This window comes from Theropithecus gelada, chromosome 9, assembly GCF_003255815.1.
Source record: "Theropithecus gelada isolate Dixy chromosome 9, Tgel_1.0, whole genome shotgun sequence".
Taxonomy (NCBI): domain Eukaryota; kingdom Metazoa; phylum Chordata; class Mammalia; order Primates; family Cercopithecidae; genus Theropithecus; species Theropithecus gelada.
The window spans coordinates 41,834,044-41,861,519 of NC_037677.1; the positions used below are offsets into that span (position 1 = coordinate 41,834,044).

At 40.7% G+C, this 27,476-nt stretch overlaps 1 protein-coding gene across 7 annotated transcripts in view; it reads right to left on the reverse strand.

Moving 5' to 3' along the window:
• The window catches only part of LOC112631942 (zinc finger protein 33A), a 50,095-nt gene extending 23,320 nt beyond the window's left edge, over positions 1 to 26,775 (reverse strand). For 4 of the 7 annotated variants that reach the window (XM_025397520.1, XM_025397517.1, XM_025397519.1 and 1 more), the window contains exons 1-4: positions 26,642 to 26,775; positions 25,107 to 25,159; positions 20,809 to 20,953; positions 20,438 to 20,533 (exon numbers count right to left, since the gene is read on the reverse strand). Coding sequence is in view for 2 of the 7 variants with exons in the window: in XM_025397515.1 (XP_025253300.1) it covers positions 20,438 to 20,533; positions 20,809 to 20,949; positions 25,107 to 25,159; positions 26,642 to 26,664 (313 nt within the window). In the remaining 5 variants the exon portion in view is untranslated. Of the gene's footprint in view, positions 1 to 20,437; positions 20,534 to 20,803; positions 20,954 to 21,781; positions 21,861 to 25,106; positions 25,160 to 26,641 lie in introns of all 7 variants that reach the window. The other 3 variants (XM_025397516.1, XM_025397521.1, XM_025397515.1) reach the window with 3 other exon arrangements.
• Positions 26,776 to 27,476: the final 701 nt, after the last annotated feature.

Consider the following 27,476-nt stretch of genomic DNA (forward strand, 5'->3'; position numbering starts at 1 on the left):
GGCAGATCACTTGAGGTCAAGAGCTCCAGACCAGCCTGGCCAACATGGTGAAACCCCTTCTCTACTAAAAACACAAAAAATTAGCTGGACATAGTGGTACACACCTGCAGTCCCAGCTACTCGGGAGGCTGAGGCAGGAGAATCGCTTGAACACAGGAGGTGGAAGTTGCAACAAGTCAAGATCGCGCCACTGCACTCCAGCCTGAGCGAGAGAGTAAGATTCTGTCTCAAAAAAACAACTGTCGGCCGGGTGTGGTGGCTCACGCCTGTAATCTCAGCACTTTGGGAGGCTGAGGTGCCTGGATAACCTGAGGTAGGAATGTGAGGCCAGCCTGGCCAACATGGTGAAAATATAAAAACAGCCAGGTGTGGTGGCATGCGCCTGTAATCCCAGCTACTCAGGAGGCTGAGGCAGGAGACTTAGCTTGAGCCCGGGAGGCAGTAGTTGCAGTGAGCCAAGACCACACCACTGCACTCCAGCCTGGGTGAAAGAGCAAGACTCAACCTCAAAAAAAGTAAAAAAACCTGTCTGGAAGGTTGCACAATCCTGCAAATACACTAACAATGATTGATTTATACACGTAAAATTTGGTGAAGAGTACAGTATGTGAATTATATCATATAATTCTCAAGAAAGTTGTTTCTTATATACTTGTTTCCTGGTGTATAAATAACACACAACTGATAGTACGCACTGTTCTTATAGTCAACCACCTCACTAAACTGTTTTAATTTAAATCACTTCTGTGTACATTTACTTCTGCTTGTACAGATATCAAATCGTCTGCACACAAAATGACAATTTGACTTCCCAACCTTCATGTTTCATTATTTTTTATTGTCTGTGTAATGGACAGTAGATCCTTTATGAGATTCAGTAAAACTGGCGATAAAAGAGATCCAGCATCTCTTATACAGAAAGTGGGCTGTGATTTTTCAATAAATAGTGTACAACATGATTTTGTCCATTACCTTTACTTTATTTTATTTTTTGAGATGGAATCTTGCTCTGTTGCCAGGCTGGAGTGCAGTGGCACCATCTTGGCTCAGTGCAACCTCCGCCTCCCAGGTTCAAGCACTTCTCCTGCCTCAGCCTCCCGAATAGCTGGGACTATAGATGCACACCATCACACCTGGCTAATTTTTTGTATTTTAGTAGAGACAGGGTTTCACCATGTTGGCCAGGATGGTCTCCATCTCCTGACCTCGTGATCTGCCCGCCTCAGCCTCCCAAAGTGCTGGGATTACAGGCATGAGCCACTGCACTCGGCCTATTACCTTTATTAAAGGTTAAGAAGCAGAATTACTTATAATTGGTAGGCAATTTACAAACCTTTTTATTTGGAGAAAATTCTTTTTCTTTTTTGGTGGGGGGCAAGGTCTCATTCTGTCACCCAGGCTGGAGTGAAATGGTACATCACAGCCTACTGCAGCCTTGACCTCCTGGACTCAAGCGTTCCTCCCACCTCAGCCTCCCAAGCAGCTGGGACAGCAGGCATGCACCACTACACCTGGCTAATGTCTTTATTTTTTGTAGAGATGGAGTTTCACCATGTTGCCCAGGTTGGTCTCAAACTCCTGAGTTCAAGTGATCCACCCACCTTGGCCTCCCAAAGTGCTGAGATTACAGGCATGTGCCACCGTACCCAGCCTGGAGACAATTCTTAAATTGGCATACAGCTGGGAGAAATAATGAGAAGATTCTGTATACCCCTCACCCAGTTTTCTCCATGGTAACAATTTGCAGAACTATAGCTCAATATCAGCCAAGAACTGACATTGATTCATTCAATCAACCTTATTCAGATTTCACAAGTTTCACATGCATTAGTTGTCTACATTTAGTTCTATAAATTTTGCCACATGTATAGATTTTTGGGAAAATCACAACATTGGTGATACAGAACAGCCCCATCACAAGGATCCCACACATGGTAACTACAGTCATCTCCTACCCTCTCTGCCTTCCTCACACTGGCAACCACGAATCTCTTCTCCATCTCTAAGTTGTCATTTCAAGACTGTTACACAAATAAAATCATGAGGTATTATGACAAAGAGCTTAACTGCATTTGTGATAACTGGCTGATAATAGATTTCAAATCCCACCCATCCCCCCTCTTACCCTACATTTGGGCAAGCCAATAATAAAGCTTAGGTGGTCCCTCCGTCAACGCCAGTAGGAAACTCAAACCAAATAAACTCCATCCTTTTTGTGTGCACTCACCCCACCCCAAATTCCTAATGACAAGCAGCCATTCTTCTCCTTTCTCAATCCACATTTAGACCTGCTTAGGAGCCTTCTCTGGTCTCCCTAGAAACCTGTCTCTATAAGTAATAAACTCTTTATTACACACTTGATACCATTACTAGTTTTGGTATCTGGACCAAACCTTGGGGGTAGGAGGGTTCATCCCAATTCTATGGGGTGGACCATAACAAATATGTAAATTTCTGAGATTGGGTTTTTTAAAACTCAGCTTAATCTCTTGAGATTCATCCAAAATGTTGCATGTATCACTCATTCATTCCCTTTTAATATTGGGTAGCACTTCATTATATGGACACATCACACATTATTTATCCATTCAACAACATGTGGATTATTCAGGTTTTGGCTATTACCCATAAAACTGCTCTGAAATTTTTTTGATGGAACGTAAGTTTTTATTTCTCAAGGATAAATGTCTAACAGTGCAACTAGTGGTTCACATGCTAAGTTTGTTTTTAGCTTTTTTTTTTCTTTAATGATACTTTAAGTTCCAAGGTACATGTGCACAACATGCAGGTTTGTCACACATGTATACATGTACCATGTTGGTGAGCAGCACCCATTAACTCGTCATTTACATTAGGTATATCTCCTAATGCTATCCCTCCCATCTACCCCCTCCCCACAATAGGACCCGGTGTGTGATGTTCCTCTTCCTGTGTCCAAGTGATCTGATTGTTCAATTCCCACCTATGAGTGAGAACATGCGGCATCTGGTTTTCTGTTCTTGCGATAATTTGTTGAGAAAGATGGTTTCCAGCAGCATCCATGTCCCTAAAAAGGACACAAACTCATCCTTTCTTATGGCTGTATAGTATTCCATGGTGTGTATGTGCCACATTTTCTTAATCCAGTCTGTCACTGATGGAAATTGGGGTTGATTACAAGTCTTTGCTATCGTGAATAGTGCTGCAATAAACATACGTGTGCATGTGTCTTTATAGCAGCATGACTTATAATCCTTTTGGTATATCCCCAGTAATGGGATGGATGGGTCAAATGGTATTTCTAGTTCTAGATCCTTGAGGAATCGCCATACTGTTTTCCACAACGGTTGAACTACTTTACAATCCCACCAACAGTGTAAAAGTGTTCCTACCTCTCCACATCCTCTCCAGCACCTGTTGTTTCCTGATTTTTTAATGATTGCCATTCTAACTGGTGTGAGATGGTATCTCATTGTGGTTTTGATTTGCATTTCTCTGATGGCCAGTGATGATGAGCATTCTTTCATGTGTCTGTTGGCTGGATGAATGTCTTCTTTTGAGAAGTGTCTGTTCATATCCTTTTTAATTGTGATATTAGGGTGTCAATTTTAGATCTTTCCTGCTTTCTCTTGTGGGCATTTAGTGCTATAAATTTCCCTCTACACACTGCTTTAAATGTGTCCCAGAGATTCTGGTATGTTGTATCTTTGTTCTCATTGGTTTCAAAGAACATCTTCATTTCTGCCTTCATTTCATTATGTACCCAGTAGTCATTCAGGAGCAGGTTGTTCAGTTTCCATGTAGTTGAGCAGTTTTGATTGATTTTCTTAGTCCTGAGTTCTACTTTGATTGCACTGTGGTCTGAGAGACAGTTTGTTATAATTTCTCTTCTTTTACATTTGCTGAGGAGTGCTTTACTTCCAACTATGTGGTCAATTTTGGAATAAGTGTGATGTGGTGCTGAGAAGAATGTATATTCTGTTGATTTGGGGTGGAGAGTTATGTAGATGTCTATTAGGTCTGCTTGGTGCAGAGTTGAGTTCAATTCCTGGATATCCTTGTTGACTTTCTGTCTCATTGATCTGTCTAATGTTGACAGGGGGATGTTGAAGTCTCCCATTATTATTGTATGGGAGTCTAAGTCTCTCTGTAAGTCTCTAAGGACTTGCTTTATGAATCTGGGTGCTTCTCTACTGGGTGCATATACATTTAGGATAGTTAGCTCTTCCTGATGAATTGATCCCTTTACCATTATGTAATGGCCTTCTTTGTCTCTTTTGATCTTTGATGGTTTAAAGTCTGTTTTATCAGAGACTAGGATCGCAACTCCTGCTTTTTTTTTGTTTCCCATTTGCTTGGTAGATCTTCCTCCATCCCTTTATTTTGAGCCTATGTATGTCTCTGCATGTGAGATGGGTCTCCCGAATACAGCAAACTGATGGGTCTTGACTCTTTATCCAGTTTGCCAGTCTGTGTCTTTTAATTGGACCATTTGGTTCATTTACATTTAAGGTTAATATTGTTATGTGTGAACTTGATCCTGTCATTATGATATTAGTTGGTTATTTTGCTCGCTAGTTGATGCAGTTTCTTCCTAGAATAGATGGACTTTACATTTTGGCATGTTTTTGCAATGGCTGGTACCGGCTGTTCCTTTCCATGTTTAGTGCTTCCTTCAGGGTCTCTTGTAGGGCAGGCCTGGTGGTGACAAAATCAGCATTTGCTTCTCTGCAAAGGATTTTATTTCTCCTTCACTTATGAAACTTAGTTTGGCTGGATATGAAATTCTGGGTTTAAATTTCTTTTCTTTAAGAATGTTGAATATTGGCCCCCACTCTCTTCTGGCTTGTAGAATTTCTGACGAGAGATCTGCTGTTAGTCTGATGGGCTTCCCTTTGTGGGTAACCCGACCTTTCTCTCTGGCTGCCCTTAACATTTTTTCCTTCATTTCAACTTTGGTGAATTTGACAATTATGTGTCTTGGAGTTGCTCTTCTCAAGGAGTATCTTTGTGGCGTTCTCTGTATTTCCTGAATTTGAATGTTGGCCTGCCTTACTAGGTTGGGGATGTTCTCCTGGATGATATCCTGCAGAGTGTTTTCCAACTTGGTTCCATTTTCCCCCTCACTTTCAGGCACCCCAATCAGACGCAGATTTGGCCTTTTCACATAATCCCGTACTTCTTGGAGGCTTTGTTCATTTCTTTTTACTTTTTTCTCTACACTTCTCTTCTCACTTCATTTCATTCATTTGATCTTCAATCGTTGATACTCCTCCTTCCAGTTGATCGAGTCGGTTACTGAAACTTGTGCATTTGTCACGTAGTTCTCGTGTTATGGTTTTCATCTCTGTCAGTTCTTTCAAGGTCTTCTCTGCATTGATTATTCTAGTTATCCATTCATCCATTCTTTTTTCAAGATTTTTAGTTTCTTTGCGCTGGTTAGGTAGTTCCTCCTTTATCTCTGAGAAGTGTGATAGACTGAAGCCTTCTTCTCTCAACTTGTCAAAGTCATTCTCCGGCCAGCTTTGTTCCGTTGCTGGCGATGAGCTGCGTTCCTTTGGTGGGGAGATGCACTCTGATTTTTTGGATTTCCAGCTTTTCTGCACTACTCTTTCCCCATCTTTGTGGATTTACCTGCTTTGGTCTTTGATGATGGTGATGTACTGATGGGGTTTTGGTGTGGGTGTCCTTTCTGTTTGTTAGTTTTCCTTCTAACAGTAAGGACCCTCAGCTGCAGGTCTGTCGGAGTTTGCCTGAGGTCCACTTCAGACCCTGTTTGCCTGGGTATCAGCAGCAGAGGCTGCAGAAGATAGAATATTGCTGAACAGCAAGTGCTGCTGTCTGATTCTCGCTCTGGAAGCTTCATCGCAGGGGTGTAACCTGCCATGTGAGGTGTGAGGTGTCGGTCTGTACCTAGTGGGGGATGTCTCCCAGTTACGCTACTCAGGGGTCAGGGACCCACTTGAGCAGGCAGTCTGTTCATTCTCAGATCTCAAACTCCATGCTGGGAGATCCACTGCTCTCTTCAAAGCTATCAGACAGGGACATTTACCTCTGCCGAGGTTTCTGCTGCTTTTTGTTTAGCTATGCCCTGTCCCCAGAGGAGGAGTCTGCAGAGGCAGGCCGGCCTCCTTGAGTTGTGGCGGGCTCCGCCCAATTCGAGCTTCCCAGTGGCTTTGCTTACCTACTTAAGCCTCAGCAATGGGGGGTGCCCCTCCCCCAGCCTCGCTGCCACCTTGCAGTTAGATCTCAGACTGCTGTGCTAGCAATGAGGAAGGCTCCGTGGGCGTGGGACCCTCTGGGCCAGGTGTGGGATATAATCTCCTGGTGTGTCGTTTGCTAAGACCCTTGGTAAAGCGCAGTATTAGGGTGGGAGTTACCCGATTTTCCAGGTGTTGTGTGCTTCAATTTCCTTTAGTTAGGAAAAGGAATTCGCTTCCCCCTTGCGCTTCTAGGTGAGGCGATGCCTCGCCCTGCTTCAGCTCTCACTGGTCGGGATGCACCCGCGGACCAGCGCCAACAGTCCAACACGCCCCAGTGAGATGAACCCAGTACCTCAGTTGAAAACGCAGAAATCGCCCAAATTCTGTGTCGCTCACGCTGGGAGCTAGAGGCTGGAGCTGTTCCTATTTGGCCACCTTGGGCATGCCCCCACAGATGTATGCTGTTTTTAGTTTTAAATCGAACTGACAAACTATTTTCTAGAACGACTGTAGCATTTCACATGCCATCAAAAATGTATGAACAATTCAGTTCCTCTAAATCCTCACCAGCACTTGTATTGTCACTTTTATAAGGCAGGTTAAACAAGAGCATGATAAAAGCATCTTTCATTATGACATATCTGGGTATAAGTCTCTTTGCATTTATCCTCCTATGAGTTTGTTGAGCTTCTTGGATGAATATATTAGTGTTCTTCAACAAATTGTGGGTGTTTCTGCGAATTCCTCAAAAAATTTTTCTTTCCCTTTCTGTTCTCTCATATTGATACTCCCATTTGTATATGCTGGTGCAACTAGTGATATCCGTTTCCCAAGGTTTTGTTCATTTTTCATTATTTTACTGGCTCTTCCTCAAATTACACAACATACACTGATCTGCACCAGATAACCCGTTTTCTGCCAACTTAAATGGAAACCATATTACTGTGTTGCCTGTTGTTAGTCCTGTGCATGGGTCACATTGTTCCTGTTTCTTTGCATATCTCATTTGGCTGTCATTCTTGAATGGACAATAGGTCCATTCAGTTAACAGTGTTGAGTGACATAACCAAATGGTGGCGTATACAGCTCCAAAATGTCTCCCCACAGAAACACCAAAAAACAAGAACTATAAAAATCAACCTTGTTGAACTCTGGAAAACAATGAAAGGTTTACAGTAACCAAGTAAATGCTAAATCAGGAAAAAGGCAACTTCAACTGGTGGGAAAGTTTTGTGGCATTTTTACGTTACAAGAGATCCTCATTAATATTAGGAGCTGATATCTCCTTAGAAATCAATTGAAGGCCTGAAGACATACGGATGACACATATAAATTCCTGAAAGAAAAAACTATCATCTGAGAATTCTCTAGCTGGTAAAACTGTCCTTCAAAATGAAAGAGAAATGAAGACAATCTCAGAAAAACAAATGCTGAGTTTGTTACTACCAGGCTTGCTATACAGGAAGCACTGAAGGGTGTCTCTCAAGATGAAATGAAAAGAAACTAGACTCAAATCTGGAGGAAAAAATAAAGATTTCCAATAAGGTTAACTATATAGACAAATATAAAAGCCAGGGTCATTGTATGTTTGCTTTGTAACTCCATTTTTTTACTTCATGCGGGACTTAAAAGATAAATGGATAAGAACTAAATATAAATTTACGTTATGAGCATACAATGTATAAAGACGTAACCTGTGACAACAACATAAAGGGGATGAGTAACGTGCTAGGTAGAAGCAAAGTTTTCATAACATATTGAAGTTAGGAAGGAATCAATTTAAACTAGTTTGCCATTAATTTAGAATGTGAAAGTAATCCCCATGGTTAACTACCAAGACAATATCTAAAAAATACACACAGAAGGAAATGAGAAGGGAATAAAAATGATTCACTATAAAAATCAGGCCGGGCACAGTGGGCTCAGGCCTGTAATCCCAGTACTTTGGGAGGCCGAGACGGTTGGATCACTTGAGGCCAGCAGTTCAAGACCAGCCTGGCCAACATGGCAAAACTCCATCTCTACTAAAGACACAAAAGTTAGCTGGGTATGGTGGCACATACCTGTAGTCCCAGCTACTTGGGAGGCTGAGGCATGAGAATCACTTGAACCCAGGAGGAGCTTGCAGTGAGCCAAGATCGTGCCACTGCACTCCGGCCTGGGCAACAGAGCAAGACTTCCGTCTCGAAAAAAAAAAAAAAAAAAAAAAAAACAAAGAAGACAGTAATAAAGGGAATATGGGACCAAAGAAGGTATACAACATACAGAAAACAAAATGCAGTATGGCAGAAGTGCTTCCTTGTCGGTGATTACTTTAATTGATAATTGATTGAACTCATCAATCAGAAGGCAGAGGCTGGCAGGATGGATTTTATTTTATTTATTTATTTATTTATTTATTTATTTATTTATTTTAGACAGGGTCTTGCTCTGTCACCTAGGCTGGAGTGCAGTGGCACAAACATGACTCACTGCCGCCTTGACTTCCTGGGCTCAAGGGATCCTCCTGCCTCAGCCTCCCAAGTAGCTGGAACCACAAGCGCATACCACCACACCCAACTATTTTTATTTTTATTTTTTTGTAGAAATGGAGTCTCACTTTGTAGACCAGGCTGGTCTCCAACTCCTGGGCTCAAGAGATCCTCCCAAAGTGCTGGGATTACAGGTGTGAACCACCCAGCTTCAGAATAGATTTTTTAAAAACATGATCTAACTACACACTGTCCAAAACAAACTGACTTTAGATCCAAAGACACAAATAAATTAAAACTGAAAGGCTGATAAAAAATATTCCATGAAAACAGCCACCAAAAGAGAACTGGAGTGGCTATACTAATTTCACCCAAAATAGATTAAGATATAAGCTGTTACAAGAGATAAAGAAGGATACTATATATGAATAAACGGTCGTTCCATCAATAAGCTATAAAAATTATAACTATATATGTACCAAGCAGCATTCTGAAACATATAAAGCAAACACTGACAGAATGCAAGGGAGAAACTGACGGTTCCTACAGTTAATAGTTTTAGACTGAGGCTGGGCATGGTGGATAGTACCTGTAATCCCAGAGGTTTGGGAGGCCAAGGTGGATCACTTGATGCCAGGAGTCCAAGACCAGCATGAGCAACATAGTGAGATCCTGTTTCCACAAAAAAAAAAAAAAAAAGGCTGGGCATACTGGGCATGGTGGTATACAGCTATAGTACCCTCAGGAGGCTGAATGGGGAGGATCACTTGAGCCTGGGAGTTTAAGGCTGCAGTGAGCAATACTTGTGCCACTGTACTATAGCCCAGGCAAGAGTGAGGCTCTGTCTCTTAAAAAATAAATAAATAAAAATGCAAATGAATAAATGAATGAATGAATGATGCGTATGAATAGATACAAAGCTACACACACACACACCAGTAAAATATATTTAATGGTATATTAAGAGGACTATATACCATGACCAAGTGACCAAAGGGGACTTATCCTGGAAATGCTTGTGTGGTTCAACATAAGAAAATCAATGAAAAAAAAAAGAAAGAAAGAAAAGAAAGAAAAGAAAGAAAAGAAAGAAAAGGAAGGAAGGAAGGAAGGAAGGAAGGAAGGAAGGAAGGAAGGAAGGAAGGAAGGAAGGAAGATCAATGTAATACACTTCATTAATAAAATAAGTTAAAAAAGGACATGATTATCTCAGTTGATGCAGGAAAGGCAGATGACAAAATCCAACCCCCTTTCAGGATAAATACATTCAGAAAACACAAAACAGAATAGAACTTCTTCAACATGGTAAAGGGCATTTATGGAAAATTCACAGCTTTATATCATATTCACTGATGAAAGAAAGCTTTCCTCTTAACATCAGGAAGAAGACAAAAATACCCACTTTTGCCAGTGCTATTTAACACTGCAGTAGAAGTTCCAGCCAAGCAAGAAAAAGAAAGGCATCCACTGCAAAGGAAGATGTAAAACTATGTCAACTCACAGGTGACATTATCCTAAAGATAGATTATAATCTACAAGAAAGACACTACAGCTAACGAATGAATTCTGCAAAGTTGCAGGATACATCAACACACAAAAATCAGTTGTGTTGCTACACACATGAAAAGAACAATCTGAAAAGAAAATTAAGAAAACAATTCTATCTATAGCACCATCTAAAAAAATAAAATACTATCTAGAAACAAAGTTAACCAAGAAGGTGCAAGACTTGTACACTGAAAACTACAAAATACTGATGAAAAATATTAAAAAGGGCATAAATAAAGGAAACAGTATCTCATGGTCATAGTTTGAGAGATGTAGTATTGTTAAAAGGACAATACCATTCAAAATGATCTACAGATTTAACCCAATCCCTATCAAAATTCCATCAGCATTTTTACCAAAATAAACAGCTGATCCTTAAAGTCACATGGAATTACAAGGGCCCTGAATAGCCAAAACGATTTTTAAAAACAAGAACAATGTCAGAGGACTCAAAATGTCCAATTTCACAACTTATTAGAAAGCTACAGTAATCCAAACAGTGTGGTCATGGCATAGGTATAGACATACAGACAAACAGAATACAAGTGAGAGCCCAAAAATACACTACCTGCAGCCAACTGATTTTTGACAAGGGTGTCAATTCTATTCACTGGGAGAAAGAAAAGCCTTTTCTTTCAGTTGATGCAGGCCAAATATTGTCACACTACTGACATGAAATATTCACAACAGTCATACTCACAGAGACAAAACAGATTACAGGTTGCCAAAGATGGTGGGAAGAGGGAATGAGTAGTTACTGCTTAATGGCGATAGAGTTTCTGCTTGGAATGATGACAAATGACCAAAAAATGATGCTGGGTCAACTGGATTTCCACATGAAAATAAACTTAGAAAATAAAATTAGATCCCTACTTCGACTATATACAAAAATGAACTGAAAATAAGAGCTAAAACAATAAAATGTTTAAAGGAAAACTTTGGTTTTGTTGATGGATTCTCACCTATGACATAAAATGCATGAGCAACAAAAGAAAAAGTAAGGCCGGGTGCAGTGGTTCACGCCTGTAATCCCAGTACTTTGGGAGGTCAAGGCGGGTGGATCACCAGAGGTCAGGTGTTCAAGACAAGCCTGGCCAACATGGTGAAACCCCATCTCTACTAAAACCACAAAAATCAGCCGGACATGGCGGCATAAGCCTGTAGTCCCAGCTACTCGGGAAGCTGAAGCAGGAGAACCACTTGAACCCAGGAGGCGGAGGTTGTGGTGAGCCGAGATCATGCCACTGCACTCCAGCCTGGGCGACAGGGTGAGACTCTGTCTCAAAAACAAATATCTATCTATCTATCTATATACACACACATATTAAAAATAATTCAGTGGTACCCCAAAATGCTAAAAGAAATACACTTTGATAAAACAATTCTACTCCTAGGTTTATATCCAAAAGAAATGAAAACAGGAACTTGAGCAGATAATGATATGCCAGTGTTCACGGAAGCATTATTCACAACAGCCAAAAGGTATACATACGACCCAACTGTACATCAACAGATGAATGGATTAAACAGCCAGAAAAGAAAGTCTTGATACTTGTTACAATACAGATGAAAGCTGAAAGCATCATGCTAAGTGAAATAAGGCAGACGTGAAAGGCCAAATGTTGTCACACTACTGACATGAAATATTCACAACAGTCAAAACTCACAGAGACAAACTAGATAAGAGGTTACCATAGGCTGGTGGGAGGGGGGAATGAGTAGTTACTGCTTAATGGCAATAGAGTTTCTGTTTGAAATAATGAAAATGTTTTAGAAATTATGGTAATGGCTATACAACATTGTGAGTGCAATGCCACTTAAAACCTGTTAAAATGGAAAATTTCATGTTACATATATTTTGCCAGACACAAAACAAGATACTGTTACAATGCTCCAGCATCATTTGCTGAATACCTGACTGAATTTCTTTTGCATTTTTGTCAACAGTTTGTAAATGTCTTAGCTTCAGCTGCCATAACAAAATACCACAGACTGTGTGGCTTAAACAACAGTTTATTTCCTCACGGTTCCAAATGCTGGAAGTCTGAGATCAGGATGCCAGTATGGCCAGGGCCTGGTGAGGGCCTCTTCCCAGCTTACAGACAGCCACAGTATGTTCACATCGCCTTTCCTCTATGCACATGGAGAGCGAGCAAGCTCACTTACTCTTCCTATAAGGCACTAACTTCATCTTGAGGGCCCCACCCTCATGACCTACTGTAACCCTAATTACCTCCCAAGGGCTCCATATCTCCAAATACCACCACACTGGGGGTGAGGGCTCCAACATATGAATTTTGGGGAGATGTGAACATGTAGTCTATAACAGCATAATCAATATTGAGGTTTTCTATTCTTTTCCATTTTTCTATGTGTATGTTCTACTAATGTGTATATTCTACCAACATCCTGTCCTCTTAATTATTATAGCTATTAATATATGCATACAGTAGTCACTCCTTATCCAAGGGGGATACATTCCAAGACACCCAGTGGAAGCCTGAAACTTCAGATAGTATTGAGCCCTATAAATACTATGGCTTTTTTCCTAAATATACAAACCTATGATAAAGTTTAATTTATAAATTAGGGACAGGGAGAAATTAACATCATCATAAAAGAGAAAAGTTGTAACAATATGCTAGCATCACTACGCTTGCTCTTTAGGGCCATTATTAAGTAAAATAAGGGTTATCTGAACACATATCATGACAGTAAATAATCAAGACAGTTATTAAGTAATTAACTCATGGGTAGCATATACAGCCTGAGTATGCTGGACACAGGGTTGACTCATGTCCTGGGACAGGACAGTGCAAAATTTCATCATGCTACTCACAGCAGTATGCAATTTAAACTTAGGAATTATTTATTTCTAAAGTTTCCTATTTAATATTTTTGAACCACAGTTGGCCTCAGGTAACTGAAACTGCAGAAAGCAAAACCACAGAAAAGGGGAGACTAATGTAATAAGCCTTAACACTGGATACAGTAATTCCTACTATTCTTTTTCACAAAACTTTTGAGAAAAATTTTCTCAAAATTGTTTCAACTGTTTATGACTCTGACTGTTTATAAAAATTTTGGAATAAGTTTATTTAAAGCTGAGAAAAACCTTACTGCAATCTTGACAGGAATGCCATTAAACCTACAGATCAATTTGGAAAGAAATGGCATACTTACTAAGTTGAGTTTTCCAATCTATCAAGAGACCATGTGTCTCCATTTCTTTCTTTTATTTCTTTCATCAGCATTTTGTAATTTTCGGCACAAAAGTCCTATACACATTTTGTTCAATTTATACCAAAGTATTTAACTTCCTATGGAATAAGTGGTATTATGTTTTTAATTTAGATTTCCATATGTTCATTGTTAGTAGAGAGAAACTGATTGTATGTGTTCATCTTGGACCCTGAAACTTTTTGGAAATCATTCATTCATTCTGGGAGGTTTTCATTTGTTGTTGTTGTTGTTGTTGTTCATTTGTTGTTGTTGTTGTTGTTTTTGAGACAGAGTTTTGCTCCTGTTGCCCAGGCTGGCGTGCAATGGCATGATCTTGGCTCACCGCAACCTCCGCCTCCCAGGTTCAAGCGATTCTCCTGCCTCTCGAGTAGCTGGGATTACAGGCATGCACCACCACACCCAGCTAATTTTGTATTTTTAATAGAGACAAGGTTTCTTCATATTGGTCAGGCTGCTCTTCAACTCCCGACCTCAGATGATCCACCCACCTCGGCCTCCCAAAGTGCTGGGATTACTGGCATGAGCCACTATGCCTGGCCTGAGGTTTTTATTTTCTAAGATTCCTTGTAATATTCTACATATATAATCATGTCATATGTAAATATAAAGTTTTATTTCTTCTCTATGTGTATGACTTCTATTTCATTTTCTTGCTTCATTGTGCTTGATAAAAGTTACAGTACTATAATCAGTAAGATTGGCAAGAGCAAACATCCTTGCCTCGTTCCCAGTTTTACAGGGAAAGCATTCATCTTACCAGCAAATATATTTGCTATAGATATTTTGTGCATGTTCATTTATCAAATTGAGGAAGATCCTCTCAATGTCTAGTATGGAGAGTTTTTATCATGGATGGATATTGCATTTTGTCAAATGCTTTCTCTATATTAACTGATGGTACGTAATTTTTCTTCTTTAGCCTATGGTGGGTTAATCACACTGATTTCTGAATGTTAAACCAGCCTTGCTTGCATAACTCAAGTAAATCCCACTTGGTTATGGTGTATACTTTTTACATGACTCTTTTCTATTTGCTAGTATTTTGTTAAAGATTTTTGCGGCCGGGCGCGGTGGCTCAAGCCTGTAATCCCAGCACTTTGGGAGGCCGAGGCGGGCGGATCACGAGGTCAGGAGATCGAGACCATCCTGGCTAACATGGTGAAACCCCGTCTCTACTAAAAATACAAAAAACTAGCCGGGCGTGGTGGCGGGCGCCTGTAGTCCCAGCTACTCGGGAGGCTGAGGCAGGAGAATGGCCTGAACCTGGGAGGCGGAGCTTGCAGTGAGCCGAGATGGCGCCACTGCACTCCAGCCTGGGTGACACAGCGCGAGACTCCGTCTCAAAAAAAAAAAAAAAAAAAAAGATTTTTGCTACAAAATTTATGAGAGGCATAGGTCTGTAGTTTTATAATTTTTGTACTGTCTGTATGGTTTTGGCATCAAAATAATTTTTTAAATGCGTTAAGAAGTGTTCCCTCTCGGCGGGGCGCGGTGGCTCACACCTGTAATCCTAGCACTTTGGGAGGCCGAGGTGGGTGGATCACGAGGTCAGGAGTTTGAGCCTGGCCAATATGGTGAAACCCCGTCTCTAGTAAAAATACAAAAATTAGCCAAGCATGGTGGCATGTGCCTGTAGTCCCAGCTACTCAGGAGGCTAAGGCAGGAGAATCACTTGAACCTGGGAGACAGAGGTTGCAGTGAGCCGAGATTACACCACTGTACTCCAGCCTGGGTAACTGAGCAAGACTCCATCTCAATAAGTAAGTAAATAAATAAATATTTCCGCTTCCATTTTCTGAGAACATTATATAAAATCACCATTAATTCTTATGTAAATGTTAGGTAGAATTCTCTACTGAGGACTACAACCCTCTTGTACTCGGAAATTGGTTTTTTGGAGGTTTTTATTTAAAATTTAAATTCTTTGATTCAAATTATGTCAACTTTTATGAAAACCTATGGGTCATTCAAATTATTTGTATCACCCTGATTGAGTTGTAACAGTTTGTAGTTTCTGAAGAACTGCTACATTTCTTCTATGTTGTCATTTTTTTTGGGGGGGCGCGGGGGCAGAGTTTTGCTCTGCTGCCCAGGCTAGAGTGCAATGGCACAATCTCAGCTCACCGCAACCGCCCACTCCCTGGGTTCAAGCCATTCTCCTACCTCAGCCTCCTGAGTAGTTGGGACTACAGGCATGCACCACCACACCAGGCTAATTTTTGTATATTTAGTAGAGACAAAGTTTCACCACGTTGGCCAGGGTGGTCATGAACTCTCGACCTCAGGTGATCCACCCGCCTTGGCCTCCCCAAGTGCTGAGATAACAGGCATGAGCCACCACACCTGGCCTATGTTGTCATATTTATGAACATAAAGTTGTTGACAAGATTCCCTTATTACACTGTTAAATGGATAGCAGATTGATATTCCCTGTTTCATTCCAGATATTGATGATTTGTCATCTCATTTTATATTTTTAATCAATATTGCTAGACGTTTATCAATTTTATTGATTTTTTCCAAAAAAACCCTACACTTCATTAGTTTTCTCTACTTTTTCGTATTTTCAATTTTACTGATTTCTGCTTCCAGTATTATTTTCTTCCTTCTACTTAACAGAGGTTTTATTTTGCTCTTTGCTAGTTTTTTACTGTAGAAAGTCAATTATGGGTTTGCGACCTATTATCCTCTTTAATGTTAGCATTTAGTGCTATACATTTCTCTACCAGCACTGCTTTAGCTACCTCCCACAAATATTGATATGGTATGGTCTCATTTTCATTAAGTCTATGCGCTTCTACTATTGAATTTGAGGTCTCTTCTTCACTCCCGACTTTATTTAAACTCTGATGCTTAATTTCTAAATGATTAAATATTTTCCTATTGTCATTCTATTACTGATTTGTAGTTTGGTTTCATTATGGCCAGAAAACATACATACTCAGAATGATTTCAATTCTTTTAAATCTGCCAAGGCTTATCTATGGCCCAGGATATGGTCTACCTTTCTGAATATTCCATGGACACTTGAGAAAAAAATTGTATTTTGCTGTTGTTGGGCACTATTCCTTTTTTTTTTTTTTTTTTTTGAGACAGATTCTCATTCTGTAACCTAAGCTTTGTAACACAATCTTGGCTCACTGGCTCACTGCAACCTTCACCTCCCGGTTCAAGCAATTCTCCTGCCTTGGCTTCCTAAGTAGCTGGGACTACAGGCATGCGCCACTATGCCTGGCTAATTTTTGTATTTTTAGTAGAGACAAGGTTTCACCATGTTATCCAGACTACTCTTGAACTCCTGACTTCAAGCAATCCACCCACCTCGGCTTCCCAAAGTGCTGGGATTACAAGTGTGGGCCACCGCACCCGGCCTTGTTGAGCACTATTCTACAATGTTGCTTCAGTCCTGTTGGCTGATGTTGCTGTCCTGTTCTTCTATATCTGCCAGTAATCATGGCTAGTAATTCTACCAATTGCTAAGAGTGATGAATTTTCCAACTACAATTTAAAATGTGCTTTTCTCTTTTCAGCTCAGTTTTGTTTTGTGTACTTTGAGGTTTGCTAGAGACACATTTAGGATCGTTGCATTTTTGTTGGATTGATCCTTTTATCATTACATAATGTCCTTTCTGTCTAATAATTTTCTTTGTTCTGGAGTCTACTGTATTTGATATTAACAGTGTCACTCTTTGTTTTGATTAATGTTTGTACAGTTTATCTTTTTATATACTTTATCAACCTATGTTGTTCACTATGTTATGAGTTTCCTAAGAAAACATTTTTAGGATGGGTGGAACAAGATGGTGGAATAGAGAACGCCACCTATCATACCCACTCCCTTGCAGGAAGACTAAAATTGACAACTATCTACACAAAAAAAGCAGTTTCACAGGAAGTAAGAGTCACGTGAGCACTTACAGAGTGGTTTTCACTTCATGTGGCCGAAACAGAACAGTTTGGAAGTTCCTGAAAAAACTAAAAATACAGCTATCATATGATCCAGCAATCCCACTCCTAGGTATATACCCAAAAGAAAAGAAATCAGCACATCAATGAGATATCTCTGCTCCCATGTTTACTGCAGCACTGTTCACAACAGCTAAGATCTCTAAGTGTCCACAACAGCTAAGTGTCCATTCACAGATAAACAGATAAAGAAAATGTGGTACATATACACAATGGAGTACCATTCAGCCATAAAAAAGAATGAGAGATCCTGTCATATGCAACAAAGTAGATGGAAATGGAGGCACAGAATGTTAATTTTGCATGTCCTCATTTATTTGTGAAAGCTAAAAATTAACACAACTGAACTCGTGGAGGTGTGGTAGACAGTAGAAGGATGGTTACCAGAGGCTGGGAAAGGTAGTGGGGTGGGGTGGGGGTAAGGTGAGGATGGTTAAAGGGTACAAAAAAAGTTAGAAAGAATGAATAAGACCTAATATTTGCTAGCGCAACAGGGTGACTATAGTCAAATTTAATTGTACATTTTAAAATGACTAAAAGAGTATAACTGGATTGTTTATAACACAGAAGATAAATACTCGTGGGAATAGACACCCAATTTACCCTAATGTGATTACCAGACATTGAGTGCCTGTATCAAAACATCTCCTGTACCCCAAAAATATATACACCTACTATGTACTCACAAAAATTAAAAATTTTAGAATCATGTTTTACGTTTTTTCCACTCTGCCAATTTATATTTTAATTAGTGTACTCTGATTATTTACATTTAAGGTAAATATTGCTCTGCTAGGCTGCTATTTGTTTTGTTTTCTGTTTTCCATTCATCTGTTCCTTTTTCCTTATTTTCCTATTAGTTACCTAAATATTCCTTTAGATTCCATGTTGGTTTATTTACAGTATTTCTAAGTGTACCACATTTTATAGTTTTCTCAGTAGTTGTTCTAGGTATAAAAATGTACATATGTAACTTATCACACTCTATCAGGCATGTTACCACTTAAAGTGAAATGTACCAAGTTTCATTCTACTTAGGCCCCTTTACCCTCCCCACTTTTAAAATATAATTGTCTTAAGTGTTTCCCCTACATACAGAGCATTTTGCTGCAACCATCAAAAATGATTCTAGAAACTCATGAGAAAAATATATTTATCCCCATTTTTGCCAACCTCCAATCTTCTTTCTTTCCTGCATTCCAAGCCTTCTTGTGTTATTTCCGTTCTATTTAGAGAACTGCTAGTCAATTTTTAAAGGTAGGTTTGCTAGCAACATTTTCTCTTAGCTTCCCTGTCTAATGATGCCTTTAGTTCCCCTTTATTCATGAATATAGTTTCAAAAGACACAGATATTTTATTTGATAGTGCTTTCCTGTCAGTACTTGAGAAAATATACTACTTCCTTCCAGCCACCATAGTTTCAGAAGAGAAACCCACCGTCATTCCCTGTAGAGAATGTGCTGTTTCTCTCTGGCTACTTTGAAAATTTTTGTCTTTAGTTTTCAAAAATTTAATTACAGTGTGAGTTTGCCATGGACTTCACTTATTTGATGTTACTTCAGACTCGGGAATGTGTAGTTTTATATCTTTTGCTAAATTTGAGAAGATCTAGCCATTACTTCTTCAAATACTTTAAACACCTCTTTCCCTTCCTTCTGATGTTACAAATGTTAGTTCTTTTGTTATTGCCCCACTTTCCAAATACTGAGAATCAAACCTCTTCCCATTCCCTCCTGCCTTCCGGCTTTGTCCAAGCTACCACAATCATTCATAAGAAAAATTACCACAGGCCTTTAATGCGCTCTCTATGCCCTATGCCATGCCCAATATTTCCTCTAAGGAGGTGAGAAAGATCTTATAGAAATATAAATCAGATGTTGCTCATCTGCTGAAAATCCACCACTAAATTAAAAGTAAAATTAACTGAGTAAGGCTTATGATAGGCTCACCTTTGGACTCCAGCTGCCTTCAATCAACCCCTCCCTTCAGCCACTGTGACTTTTTGGTTATTCCTGAAAACCACCAAGCACATTCCTGTCCAAGGCTAGAAGCTGCAACTACCCCTGCTGAAAAGGGGCAGAATCCTCATGGCTCACACAGTCATTTCATTCAAGTTTCTGCTCTAATGTTGACCTCATTAAGGCTTCCCCTGACTGTTCCTTAAAGTACCACATTCAGCCAATCTAACTTCCTTTAATTTCTATCAGTGTCTTCAAAACCACAGAACATTTAATATACATATACATATAAGTATACATAATATACTTAGAGACATAATTTTTTATTTTATTTTTTTATATTTATGTACTTGTTTTTGAGAGACAGTCTCGCTCTGTCTCCCAGGCTGGAGTGCAGTGGCGCAATCTCAGCTCACTGCAACCTCTGCCTCCCGGGTTCAAGTGATTCTCCTGCCTCAGCCTCCCAAGTAGCTGGGATTACAGGCACCTGCCACCACGTCCAGCTAATTGTGTATTTTTAGTAGAGACGGGGTTTCTCCATGTTCGCCAGGCTGTTCTCAAACTCCTGACCTCAAGTGATCTGCCTGCCTTGACCTGCGCTGGGATTACAGGTGTGAACTACCACGCCCGGCCTAATGTTTTTCATCATTATATTCTCAGCACACAGCAAGTACTCAAAAATTATTTGCTGAGTTTAAAAATGAGTGTATAAAAAATTCTGACAACAGAATAAACACAAAACAATGGAGGTAAGGTGGGACACTGAAAGTGCTTTAAGAAAAATGATAATCAAGAAAAGATACGATAACAAAGTAAAGTTGAGGTGGGCAAAGACTCAACTATTGACAGGTGTAAGAATAGCAAACATTCAAAAAAATGATTCAAAAAGGAGGAATTTTGTGAGTAGTGTCTGGAGGTTTGATTTAGGTATTCTCCATCACTTCCACAGGTTAGGACCCCTATGGAGATGTTCTTGAAAAATGTCCCAAAGTTGCCAATCCCTGAATTGGAAACTACTTGGAAACAACAAATCCCCTGATGTGAATCTGTGCAGTACATATTAACTCACCTGAAAAGCTCTGGCTTGGGAATTCTTCCGCCAGTCTCCATGGCTCTTCTCCTTGTTCCAGCCTGGAGATCACCTCTGGTTTGTGAACACAATACCCTGTTAACAGGAAATAATTTAGGATTTGGACCAAGCAGTCTAGACCTCAGGCCTTTGAAGCAGGAAGAAGCTTCTGGGGCTGCTTCAAGTTGCCAGTGGAACATTTTCACTGGAGAAGTGAACACAAGTATCTTCTGGTGCTCAAAGGTGATCAATCAACACTGACTCCTGAAGCCTAACCTTAAATATCATTAAACTATACAGACTGCCCATATGCTTCATAATCAAAAGAATAAACAAATGCTATTTAGAATGATACAGTGAACAGACCTTACCCACTGAGACAAGGTTGCTGTAGTTCTCCAGCATCACATCTCTATACAGAGCCCTCTGACTAGGGTCCAGGTGCTGCCACTCCTCCTGGCTGAAGCCCACAGTCACATCTTTAAATGATACTGACCCCTGGAACTTCTGTTCTACCTGAAATGTTCAGAATTAGGTGGCATGAAAAAAGAAGTATGGGCTAATCCTTACCACGATTATTATTCATAGAATATTTGTTTTGCTTTGTACTTTTAGGGAAAAAAAGAAATCATAACAGAAATATTCTGCCATTAATGCATTAAGATATTAATTCATGCAAAAGAAATCATGAAGTTCCTACAATGTACCTGGAACTATCATCACTGCTGGAAATACTAAGATTAATAAAAATCTTCCTGTGATCAAAGAACATACAGAGTGATAAGAAAATATATGTGGTAACATGTTACAAGTACTAAGGTGAAAGTACAAACACAATAGACTAATATTAGGAACAAAGTTAGCTCTGTTTTGAGCTTAACTGAGGAAGTACAGCTGTTGGTTAAATTATGAAGAACACTCTGTTACGTTCTTCATAAGCATGGGGCCATGATACAAGCATAGGTGAGGGCCTCCAACACAATGCAGACATCAACAAAAAGACAGACAGCACAGGAGATGGCCTGGTGCTATCTTGAGAAAAAAAGTCAAGGAAATGGGTTATACAGTAATTTTAGACCAATGGTCTCCAGAGTATTTGATCATTTACCATTTTCAAGAATATTACTGAGAACTACAGATTTATATTTACAAATCACAGAAAAAAATTGTCAGTACATTTATTATGAATTCCAATTTAATTCTCATTTGGATTTAAAAATGTAGAGAAACAGCCTGACATTTTCTTCATCACGATACATATTCTGGGTTCTAATCCTTTAATTCAGAGATAATAATAAGGATGTAGAGAAAATGGAAAGATTTTGGAAGTATTATACTTGAAACATCTGTAAGGTACATAGGAGAAGATATCCAATTGGACTGTTCTGGATATCCTCTAGGGCGCATCTTTTAGGGATCACTGCTGTGAAAAAGGGAGAGCCAAAGATGAGATGTGAGCATATACTGAAATTATGTGATCAGGTTTTGTTTACAGAACCAATTCTATTGAGAACAGCAAGGGACAAAACAACATTTACATAAACTACTGTAGAAGAAACCAGGATGCAAATAGGGCACAGATAATAGGAGACAGAGCAACAAAATGTGGTCACCAATTCATTAAGAAAAAAAATGTTTCCTCTGCCTATCCCCATGAACAGCTGCCCAGATACTAGGGCCACCACGTAAACCAGGAAAAGTTAGGGCAAAATAGGTTGGACACAGTATTCTAGCAAGACATGTCCTAAATATATTAACTTTGAAGTATAGGCTTAGTGCGGTGGCTCACGCCTATAATCTCCACACTTTGAGAGGCTGAGGCAGGTGGATCACCTGAGGTCAGGAGTTAGAGACCAGCCTGACCAAAATGGTGAAACCCCATCTCTACTAAAAATACAAAACATTAGCCAGGTGTGGTGGCCAGCACCTGTAATCCCAGCTACTTAGGAGGCTGAGACAGGAGAAACCCTTTAACCTGGGAGGCAGATGTTGCAGTGAGCCAAGGTCAGCGCCACTGCACTCCAGCCTGGGTAACAAGAGCAAAACTCCAATTCAAAAAAAAAAAAAAAATGAAGCATAATATGAAAATCAAGAATGAAACAAGGACTACAGAGACATTTATAATATAGTGGTGTTCAAAGACATCAAGAGAAAATCAGACGGTTGTCAGAAAACTGAGGAAGGAAAATAATCGAGAATGGAACTGGAGGCCAGGCACGGTGGCTCGCATCTGTAATTCTAGTACGTCAAGGCAGGCGGCTCACTTGAGGTCAGGAGTTCAAGACCAGCCTGGCCAACATGATGAAACCCCGTCGCTACTAAAAATACAAAAACATTAGCCAGGCATGGTGGTGGGTGCCTGTAATCCCAGTTCCTCGGGAGGCTAAGGCAAGAGAATCACTTGAACCCGGGAGGTGGAGGTCACAGTGAGCTCAGATCGCACCACTGCACTCCAGCCTGGGCGACACTGTCTCAAAAAAAAAGGTAAGTAATTCTTCCCAAATTTATATATAGGTTCAATTCAACCCCAAAGAAAGTCTCAGCAAGTTATTTTATGAATACTAACAACATTTGTATGGAAATGCAAGGAACTAGGAAGAGCCAGGATATTGCTGAAGAAAAAAATGTGTTAAACCCACTAGTAGACGCTAAGATATTTCACCAAGTGTGGTACTGGCACAACCACCCAACAGAACATAGTCCAAAAAACACACAGACATATATGAACACATAATTGATGACAAATATCACAATGTAAAACAGTGGGGAAAGGATGGTGTTTTCAAAAATAATTCTACATTAACCGTATGAAAAAAGGAATCTGACATCTATCTCATACAAAAGTAGACACTCATTCCAATGAAAGAGACATAAATGTGAATGCCAAAACAATAAATATTTGAAAAGATAACAAAAGAGATTATCTTCATGACCTCAAAGCAGGAAAAGTCATCTGAAATAGTACACAACACCAACAATAAACTTAATAAACTAATCTAGGGATTGGTAAACTTCTTCTGTAAAAACTCAGACATTAAATATTTGGCCAGTCACCGTGGCTCACACCTGTAATCTCAGCACTTTGGGAGGCAAGGCAGGTGGATCACGAGGACAGGAGTTCAAGACCAGCCTGGCCAAGTGAAACCCCGTCTCTACTAACATACAAAATTAGCCAGGTGTGATGGCACGTGCCTGTAATTTCAGCTACTTGGGAGACTTAGCCAGGAGAATCCCTTGGGCCCTAAAGGCAGAGGCTACAGTGAGCCAAGATCGCACCACTGCACTCTAGCCTGGGTGACAGAGTGAGACTCTCTCCAAAAAAAAAAAAAAAAACAGACATCATTAAATTTGGGGCTTTGCAGGCCAAAAGGTTCCTGTCACAACTACTCAACTCTGCCACTGAAGCCACAGATTAAATGGAAATGAATGAATGAGCAGGGAGGTGTCGGGATTGTGAGGGGGACAAGACGGCAGCTTCAGGAGTGCTGGCAATGTTTGTTTTGACCTATGTATTCATTATTTGCACCATGGATTTGTAATAATTTATTAAGTTCTATATTTAAACTTTAAGGGGTTTTCTGTCTATCTGCTACACATGTAGAAATAAGATTCATTAAAAATTAAAATACGTAATCCTAGCACTTTGGGAGGCCAAGGCGGGTGGATCACGAGGTCAGCAGACTGAGACCAGCCTGGCCAACATCGTGAAACTCCGTCTCTACTAAAAATACAAAAATTAGCTGGGCATGGTGGCGCGTGCCTGTAATCCCAGCTACTCGGGAAGCTGAGGCAAGAGAATTGCTTGAACCTGGAAGCAGAAGTTCCAGTGAGTCAAGATTGCACCACTGTACTCCAGCCTGGTAACAGAGCGAGACTCCGTCTCAAAAAAATAAAAAAATAAATTAATTAAAATTAAAATACATTTTAATTTATTGATCAAAAAAAACTGAACTACATCCAAAAGAAAATTGAAACCTGTGTAAAATAAAAATTAAGAAAGCAGTTTGAGTCAATAGGCTGCACTCATTTCAGGGTTATCACTGGAAGGTTATTCACTATAGGTCCCTATGTTATGACCAAAAAAGGTATCTGCCAGGAAGTCTTTGTGTCTTCAGAGGAGTCTGTCTGTATCCAGTGTCTTCCTTTCTGCCGTGGTTGTTGAAAACATAAGAAACATATGAAGCTCAACTTATTGACTCTAACTTGGCCCTGCTATTGATCTGTTACTTTATATTTTCTGGGAAGTTTAATTTTTATGTATTACTAATTTCTCATCTTAACATATTGACTCTTGGCCAGGCACAGTGGCTCATGCTTGTAAACCCAGCACTTTGGGAGGCCAAGGCAGGCAGACTGAGCTCAGGAGTTCGCGACCAGCCTGGGCAACATGGTGAAACCCCGTCTCTATTAAAGTACAAAAAATTAGCCAGGCGTGGCAGCGTGAGCCGGCAGCTCCAACTACTCGGGAGGCTGACACAGAAGAATTGCTTGAACCCGGGAGGCAGAAGTTGCAGTGAATCAAGATGGAGACACTGTACTCCACCCTGGGTGACAGAGCGAGACTCCATCTCACACAAAAACAAAAAAACAAAAACATCACCATATTGACTCTTACAAATTTCACAAAGTCCACTGCAAAATAAAGTAGGGAATTAAATAAACAACTTACCTTGTTCATTTTGTTCTGTTCTTGGAAAGACGGAGACAACTCTGAAGATACAGCTAAGTTAGAAAAAGAGGAATGGGATCATGAAAGATTTGGCCCACCTGGCAACTCCCTGATTCTTCCGCCCTAAGAAGCCATACACACCCACTAGGTAAAATGCTCCCTCTGGGAGAATATCAATGTCCTCTGACACTCTGGAATAGGAGGTAGAAATGGTGAAAGACCACCCTAATATAACTCCAACATAATTATGCAGCTCTTGGGCACAAGATTTTTCACCAGGTGAAAGTAAATACTTGCTTCCTAAGGATTTCAATCTCCCTCGGTGTTCACAAAAAATGTATAATGATAATATTGGCTAAACAAGTTAACAATATATTTAATGAAGGAACATTAACACTAAAACCATTGTAAAAAATAGGACTAAGCTATTGATTTTCCCAGTAATGTTAACCTCTGGTGAGTGACTCCACAGAAAGCCATAAGCAGCAGTGCTTCAAAGAAAAAATCTGTTTTAATTTTTTCGTCTAACTTTGTTGCTATTTCTCAAAGGGATATTTTAAACTTGCTTTGACGTATATGGAAAAGTAGACAGTACTGGCTTAGGGGTCAGATGTGACTTAGTCTTCCCTACTAACAAACTGATCCTGAACAAGTCAATAACCTTGACAAACAAAAAAACAACAAAAAAAATATTTTTCTTCTAACAAATGAGGCAAAATTAGGTATTTTTTTTCCCCCCCAGACGGCACTTCGCTCTTGGTGCCCAGTCTGGAGTGCAATGGTGCGATCTCGGCTACCTGCAACCTCCGCCTCCCGGGTTCAAGCAATTCTCCGCCTCACTAGCTGGGATTACGGGTATGCGCTACCATGCACAACTACTTTTCGTATTTTTCGTAGAGACGGGCTTTCACCATGTTGGTCAGGCTGATCTCGAATTTCTGACCTCAGGTGATCCACCCGCCTCCGCCTCCCAAAGTGCTGGGATTACAGGTGCTAAGAGCCACCGCGCCAAGCCAAAATTAGGTAATTCTTGAAGATCTTTCCTGAGTGCAAGATCAAGTCAGGACAGAGGAACTGCAAATACCAAGATGCAGTGATAGACCTGACTGGAGGGCAGTTCGGAACCTAAAGAGGACGAAAGCAGAACGTGGAACGGAGTCGGTCGGTGGGGCAGGCCACTGCACTCGCCCTTCCCCGCTCAGGTACGGTCGCGCCCTAGCACACCCGCTTCCGCTTGACCAAAGAACTGCCCCTCCCGCAAGGCTCAGCGCACGGACCACTTAAGCGCACATGCCCTCCTCTGCGGCCCCTACAAACGGGGGCGACACACGCGGTGCGGCCCGCTCTGGACAGAGACTGCGCCTTTAAGGAACAGGCCTAGCGTCCTGGCAGACATGCTGCAGCCCTGCCGTCCCCGGCTTCCCCTGTGAGGTCCCCCGGGCTCCTCCCCGCCACCTGGCACCGGCCCCCTGCCGCCCGCCCCCGGAGTCGCGCGAGGCCCCCTCGCCCTCCCTGCCCAACCCACCCAGGCTTACCTCACTCTCTCATCTGGTTGCATTCGCCGTAGAAGAGCTGGTAGACCCTTGAAATCGGGCGACCGCCTCCCACGCAAAACCTGAGAAAAACAAAAGGAAAGGCGGAAACGCACAGGTAGACGGTGGACGAGGCATGCGCGCAGCTAGCGCGCAAAGCCTGACGGTGTTGGCGCCCAACCTAAAAACTACCTTTCCCGTGAGGCCCCGCGAGCAACCCTTCGGGATTGGCTGAGAGGCGCCCCGCTAGGCAGTGGGCAGATGCCATTGGAGTTGGTGCGGGAGCTTCCAGCAGCCCTGGCTCTCCCAGGGCGCCTCAAAGGGATGCACTGTAGGGGAGGTCTGTGTGCAGCGTGTGTGCAGTTTAGACACAGACGCGTCAAGAAGAGTTTAGCTGCGTGTCAGTTGCACTTTAAATGTTAGGAAGTAGATCTCATCGATACAAAAAGACTTTGACACTATCTGCGATTCTTTGGGAGCGGGAAATAGGGGAGGTGCCACAGGAAAGCTACTTCATCAAAATCGTTAAAGCAATAACGATTTTCTGACTGAGCTACAATAATCCGAAAGAAGAAAATAAATGTCACATATTATTGCCTCTGTGACATTAAAATTGCTTGACTAAATGGAAATACATTTAGTCCATCTGTACCTTTCTTAGGAAGACAAAATCCGTAAAAGAAGATCAACAAATTTTTGAGTATATTTTTTCTCTTTGATCTTTAGTGTATTGTGTACTTTACAAAAGCATTCTCAACTTTATCTGGAATAAGTAAAAACCTAAATAACACCCAGTATACGTTTTAAAAAGCAGGCAAAAATGCATAAGAAATATCTA